Source organism: Phalacrocorax aristotelis, chromosome 12 (assembly GCF_949628215.1).
Source record: "Phalacrocorax aristotelis chromosome 12, bGulAri2.1, whole genome shotgun sequence".
Lineage (NCBI taxonomy): Eukaryota > Metazoa > Chordata > Aves > Suliformes > Phalacrocoracidae > Phalacrocorax > Phalacrocorax aristotelis.
Window position 1 is genome coordinate 14122245 of NC_134287.1, and position 7009 is coordinate 14129253.

The window sequence follows — 7009 nt, forward strand, 5'->3', positions numbered from 1 at the left end:
GCACTGGGAAAGAGCAGTGTCTTCCTACTGAACACTTCTAAACAAATTTTTCTTTTGTGAACTTTTACAGTCACTCTTCCAGTTCACACAAGGTTTTACCACGCACTGTAGCACACACCAGGAAGTTCCCAAATTTAACCCCTCTTCTTCAAATTGCAGCATAGTTCTTACAATGAAAATACTTTCTCCCAGCTACTGCCAGGGAAACTTGCCCGTTCACTGACACTTCTCCATCCACCCCAAAACCAAAGCCAAATATGCAGTTCCAGCCCAGAAACTGGCTGTGTTGGCACCTCCACCAGCAGCTCCGTGGGGCAAGGCCATGTCAGACACATCTTTGAGCCACAGAGCTCTGCTGACAGTCTGCAGCACAGACTGGACCAGTCTTTCTCGTCTGCTGACCTGAGAGAAATGCATAAATGACTCAACTTCCAAAATGAAGTAAACAACAACACACAGGTCGTCAAACTGGCTGCGTGACTGCAGGATCCCGGTTTGCTTGCTGGGTCTGGATCTGTGCTTCAGCCAGGCAGCTGTGGAGAGGAACACCTATGGCCCAGGTGCACATGCTTGGCATCACCTTCAGTCACAGATGCAGCTCTAATTTTTGGTTCCCCGAGATGTCCCCTACAGCTCTGGGCTCTCTGGTTGCTGTTGCCACAAGATGCACTTCCCTGCCTCAGATGACTCCTGCCTTTCCAGCAGCTACAGGAGATTAATTTGGGTTTACAGGGACTTCAAGAGAACAGCATCCCTAATTTGCCCTGATCCAGGCAGGATGGTTGCGAGGAAGGCACTAGCAACCAGTTGGGGAGCTTGGGGTTCAGGTTCTGGATTTGCCATAAAATCTTAAGGCCTTCAGTAAAGTCATTTCGATCCTTCATGTGCGCTGTATATGGAGATGGAAATATCACAGAGCAAGTATTCAGCTGAGCAGGTGCCCAGAATTTAGATTCTATCTGGCCTGGGCTGCCCAGTTGCCTGCTTGCTGTCTACTGCCATTGCTGGAAGCTGAAAGATCCAGCCATGCTAAAAAAAAAACCAACAAAAAACCACAAAAAAAGGCATTAGAAGCATTTTTGCATAGACACTCCCCATGTTCCTGGGATGTGGGTGTTCAATGAAAGCGACTAGTGAGAACCCCTGAACAATAAACTCATTCACACAGTATCTCTGGTCCTTGGCCAGGTACGGCACCCACAGAACCTGCTGTAGGGACGGGCAACGGTGCACGGAGGAACAGGAGCGAGGCTTGCCTGCCACACTAGCCAACACCACACGAGAAAAGCAAGGGTTCATGCCTTGCCAGAAGCACTCCAAAGGCAGGTGCCCAGAGGTTCAAACCTTGTGATCACTGCTAGCTTTAGGAGCAGCCTTCCAGCAATTTTGGTAGTGGCACAGACCCCACAGGGCAGGGCTACTGCCTCCACTGCCCTTTGCTGCACGGATCCCTGCCACTTATGGTCAGGAGAAGGAGCAAGCCCCAGTGACCATTTTGGGGGAGAGCAAAAGTAGCACCCCCAGGCCTGGCAGTTACACACACTCTCTAATGGCCATTGTTGCTCATCAAATGGGGCTGAAGCCAACACCCACACAGCCTCGTGCCCACCTGCAGTGAGCCTGTCCTGGTGTGGAGAGCACCAGAGAGGCTCACATCCACCCAGTGCAACTCAGAGCATCCTCAGGTGCCCTGTTTACATTAGAAATGCAGCCATGCTAGAAGAGACAAATATTACACTGGCGTGGGTTACAGTGTGTAGGATGGCTTGGCAGGGCAGACACAGTAGGTGTATAATCGAGGCAGGCTGTGGTTTCAGTCACAGAAAAAGGTTACATCTCCTAAATCCCTGCTGAGTAAGTGGCTGCACTCCTGCTGCCTATTCCCCAACAGATTCCCTTCCCACCTCCAAAACTCGCCACTCTCATATAAGTGAAACTTATTTTATATATTATAAGGTTATGCAGGACATGAATGTTCATCTGCATTTCAAAGAAGGCTCAGCCCAGCAGCCTAAATTTGTATTGGATTTGGTACAAGGCAGCACATTGCCCTGTTTTCTCCAGTTGCCAATTACACCAGGGCAATTAGCAAAACACAACAGCTGTGTTGATGCTCGGCTGAGAAGAAACCACATATGTTTGTATAGAGCCTAGATCATGTTAATATGAATGAATCCATTTCTGACCAATTAACTAGAGTTTATAAAGGGCCTCAGATGGTTACCAGGGCTCATGTCTTTCATTCATGTCTCCACTTTGCAGCTTAATCCCAAGCATATCTCCTTGTATTTGCAAGAACTTGTTAAAAAGAACATGTGCCAAAAGCCCAGACAGACCCACACCCCTTTCCCCTCCCAGTTAAAACATGTTAACTAGCAAGCAAACACCTTGTCTTTCTACCAAGTCAACATTTTAATCCTTATCAATGCTAAAGCATTGGCTTCTGTAACACAGCATCTCTGCCATTGACAAACAATGCTCGTTTCCTCAGAGGAGCACTGCAAACACTAGCAAGGCTCTGCAGAGCCCTGGGATACCCTCAGATAAAAAAAATGCAAAGTCGTGTCTTTGCTCAACAGAGACAGTAACACAAGGATGCCAAACACCTTTCTTTGAAGAACTGGGCTTCAAATCACTCTGATTTCCATTACAGAGTTTTAACACATTAAAAATAGAATAATCATCTTACAGACCTCATGGCCCACATCACTTGATGTCTTAGACTACACACAGGGGAATTACCCATGACTGTGGTGACAAGGGGTTGGTCTGAGAAGACTTGACAGAGGCGGGTGGATGAGTAAAGGTGCCACCAACACACCCCACATCAGTAACAGTGCATTCAGCACCTCTTCCCCGCCCAGGGACTGGAGATGGCTAGTCATGGGCCAACCAGCCACATCTGATATGTGGGGCAAGGAGCCATGGGGCCACTCTAACAGCGAGAGAAAGATAGGACAGCTGTACAAATCTCATATTATATTCAAAGGTAAAACACACAGGAAAGAGTAGACACAGTGTTTGCAGGGAACAGAGGAGGAGCAAGAGATGAGCAGCTCTGTCCTTGCCACTATATAGCTGCCGGTACACCTAGTACCCTCACACACGCCTGCCCTCTGCTCCCTGCAGGTGCCACCTTGTCCCCGTGAGTCTGTTGCCCCTTACACTTCACACGTACTTCGTCAATCACAGGGAGAAGGTGGATTTTCAAACAGCATCTTCACCCATGGGAAAAGACCCTCTTTACTGTGGCCTGGCAGGAAAAAAACAAAACCACACCAACTCTGTCATACACCAAAGTCATCCTTCAGAGCTTTAATAGCCTGACTGACAGGAGTCAAAAGCCTACATCTTCTTATGCAACTTGTCTCTCGTCTCCATTTGCAGAGGCTGGGAGAGGAAACCCATTCCCAAGAGTTTCACAATCCCTCCTTCACTTCCCACCATGTGAGTCCAACAGCCCAAGCTCTTCCCATTCCACAGGTGCCACCCTGCCAGCCACCAGCCCTGGCCTCCCAGGCTCCCACCGCATCTGGCCCTGCACGCTCCACCCAACCAGATTCCTGCGGCAGCTTTACCCTGCCTTTGAAACAGGAGGGACAACTCTTGTGGCTGCCAGGTTAGAGCTCGATTAAAGCACATCCCTGCCTGAGTTTAAAGGAAAGAAACGTTGCTCTTTGCTGATGCTTGCAACCTTGATTTCTTGAATAATGGGAAAGATCTTGTAGTCATATTCCTCCCCCAGAACACCAGTTCATTGATTAAAGGACCCCTTTGACTCCATCTGTCTCTAACGTTACAGGATTTCCGTGCACAAGCACTCTGCCTCGCTAGTGGCAGGGATGAAGACTCCCCATACCAGCCACGGCAGTAACAGGACATCCCCACCAGAAAAGGCACATATCCCATGTGCTTATTATTAACAACTTACTTGCCTGCTTTCTCCACCTGCTCCTCAGAGCTCCCAACTCCCACACACTCCCCCAGCCCAGCCCTTCCCCCCACCTGCCTCACCAGCCCCAGGTGACTCCAACCACCCCTCCACACTGCAGACACCTCCCACCCACTAAGCGAGCTGCTCCCATCACCTGCAGCTGCCCTGCAGAGCTGGGCTGCCTCGGTACCCTCCTTAATGCATGCTCACTCCCACGCACGCACATTTGTTACCACGATCACAAAAAGGACTGGCAAGGCTCGGCAGTCAGTTGCACTTGCTATTCATTACACATGTGCAGAACACATCCCCACTGCTCTGAAGGAGCAGTGTGCATGTTTAAAAAGACAATATACAAAACATAGCTGAATCTTAATGAATCTACTGCTTTGCTACTGGAACTGAATGGAATTGTACAGACCCTGCCAGGAAAAAAAAAACACCCAAAAAAACTACACAATATTTGACTTGTAATACAATCTTTAGCATCACTTCTGCGGTATGTTACTATTGTGCTTATCAGGCCCGTAAAGGATCGATTTTAAATAGGAAAAGGATCAAAATGCAACAGGCAGTACAGTTCCATCCATGTAAAGAATATTGAAGTACTTGATAACATAGTCAAATAAAACACACAGTCCTGGCAAAAACTAACTTCACACAATATGACACCTTGACATATAAAGCCCCCACCCAAGGATTAGGGATCAAGGGCTATTAGCTTAAATGCATCTGTTGAGTCCTAACCAAACCTTGCCAGGTTGACAGGAACAGGTCCAAATGGGGTCAAGCAGGAATACATCTGTCTAGTACAAAGCTCCCCACTTAAGTGTTCAAGCTTCACGAGATGAACAGGAGTTAGGAGAGCCATGTTTCCTCTCAACAGGTAAAAATTGCCTCAGCGTTATTCTGTGCTGCACAAGTACTGGATCCTCCAGGGAGGCTTTACACACTAGGAGGAGCAGAAATCAGAGTACCCGAGCACGTCCAAGCGTCCCGTGCCCGGGCACCTCAGCCCACCTTCTCCCTCCTCAGCTGGGAAGGTGCACCGAAGTTTGAGAAGTTTCCAAGAGCTGCCCATAGAACTACCAGCCTGAGATGAGCCGCTCTCGGTGACAATGACTGAGTAGCATCACACAAAGCACCAGAGCCATTGACTGTGGGGAAAATAAATGGGCCATGGGTGACCACCAGCCCGGACGAGATCTGCCAGGAAGAAGGCAGAGAGGCTGCTCCCCCACCCTCTCCCTACCACCGAACCGGCTTGCATTTAGAAAACAGGACACTCAGTGTCGTGCCTGTTAAGCCTGGGAGGGTGGGAAGACCGGGCAGATAGGCAATTTTGGAAGACAGACGGAGCAGGCAACCTTAGCCAAATTCGGTGGCTGAAGAAAACAAAACGAGACGTTGCTTTTAAGTAACAAAAAAAAAAAAGGGGGGGCCCGATCCGCAGACGGTATAAAACGAGAGGTGTCCCGCACTCCTTCCCTCGCTGCCCAGCGTCGGCACCGGGGGACTTCGCATCCCCGGGCGGGGCCGCGCTGTCGCCGCCCGGCCCCACTCGCGGCGGGACCCCGCTCCCCGGCCCCACTCGCGGGGATGGTCTCCACCGGAGCTGGCTCCCGTCCCCACTCGCTGGTCTCCTACTCCGCAGAGCCGGACCCCCGCCCTCGCCGCTCGGTCCCACTCGCGGGACAACCTCTCGACCCCCCGGAAGTGAGCTGGGGGCCCACTCGTTGGGACCCCCTTCCCCGGAGCTGACCCGCGGCCCCACTCTCGGGAAACGCCGCCTCCGGAGCTGGACACCAGCCCGCCGCAGCCCATCGCCGCCGCATTTTCCCACGCGTGGGGACAGCGAACCCCGCGGCCCCGTTCCCGTCCCCCAGAGACCTTTCCCCTCCACGGTCGCCCCGGTGGGCTGGGCAGGGCAGGACGGTGGTCCCCGTGCGGGGCTGCCCCGGGTCACGGGCACGGGCACGCGTGGCGCCCCGCCTCACCTCTGTATTTATCCATGGGGGCTGCAGCAGGGGGGCCACAGCCCACCAGCTCCCGAGGGGCTCCGGGACACGGCGCTACCACCAGCCGGCTCCGCCGCCCGGCTGCTGCAGCCTTATTCCGGCGGCGCCGGATCCCCGAGCCGGGCCAGCCCAGCCCCGCCCGCCCCTCCCCCGCCCCGCCCCGCCCCGCCCCGCCCCGGGGCTGCGGAGCTGGCCGGGAGCGGGGCTCCGGCATGGGGACCCGGCTCGGGGGTGGGGGTGTGGGATCGGCGGCCGGCCCCGCGCCTTGTCCCGCGCCTTGTCCCGCGCGGCGCGGACCCTCCCCGTCGGCCTGGGGACCCTCCGGCTGCCGGGCCCCTGGGAAGAGGGGTGACAAGAGGAGGAGGAGGGTGCCTGGGGTTCTGGGCTGAGGTGGGGTGGCTCCGGGGACCCCTGTCTGCTCCCCAGCGCTGCGCCCGGGGCGGGGGTGCCCTGTCCGCTCCCCGGGTTTGGGATGGTGTTTGCTCTGGCTGCGGCGGGGCTCTGGGCACGTTCAGAGAAAGGCCGTGGCCATCCCGGGATAGCCGTAAGTGGTCGCGGGACTAAGAGCCCAGGGTGGAGTCTGCCAGCGCCCCACGTCCTGCCCTGCTCTGGGCTGGCAGGCCGAAAAGTGGGGTTCCCCTTCCATCTTCCTGGGGCAGCTGCTGGTTGTAACCCCCAGCCAGAGAGTTTCCACGCTCCCTTCCCAGCGGCTTCATTAAGGCTTTCTGGTAGGACCTGCCTCCTGGGTAGAGCAGATTTCACAGGAAGATGTGCCTCTCCTTGGGTTCCAGTAACATTTTTGCCTGACTTCCACCACCGCAGACAGAGCTGGCATGCCCAAAGTGCACAAAAAACCAGCAAATGGAGAAGCGGGCACCCAGTCAGACCACAGGTGACAGTCTGTCCTGAGGCCAATAATTTGCAGATGCTGCAGGAGTTTAATGTTTATATCAATAACAAAAACATTGAAAGTTACAATGGACAAGGTACACAAGGATTACAGAGGAGGTTTTCTTTTCAGAATTAACATTAAGTCATCAGTGTGGGGACAAGGGAG

At 53.4% G+C, this 7009-nt stretch overlaps 1 protein-coding gene across 5 annotated transcripts in view; it reads right to left on the bottom strand.

The window, feature by feature from the left end:
- The window catches only part of AFAP1L2 (actin filament associated protein 1 like 2), a 72350-nt gene extending 66272 nt beyond the window's left edge, over positions 1-6078 (bottom strand). For all 5 annotated transcript variants that reach the window (XM_075108021.1, XM_075108020.1, XM_075108024.1 and 2 more), the window contains exon 1: positions 5932-6078. In XM_075108021.1, coding sequence (XP_074964122.1) covers positions 5932-5947 — 16 coding nt within the window. In that variant the 5' untranslated portion in view covers positions 5948-6078. The remainder of the gene's footprint in view (positions 1-5931) is intronic.
- Positions 6079-7009: the final 931 nt, after the last annotated feature.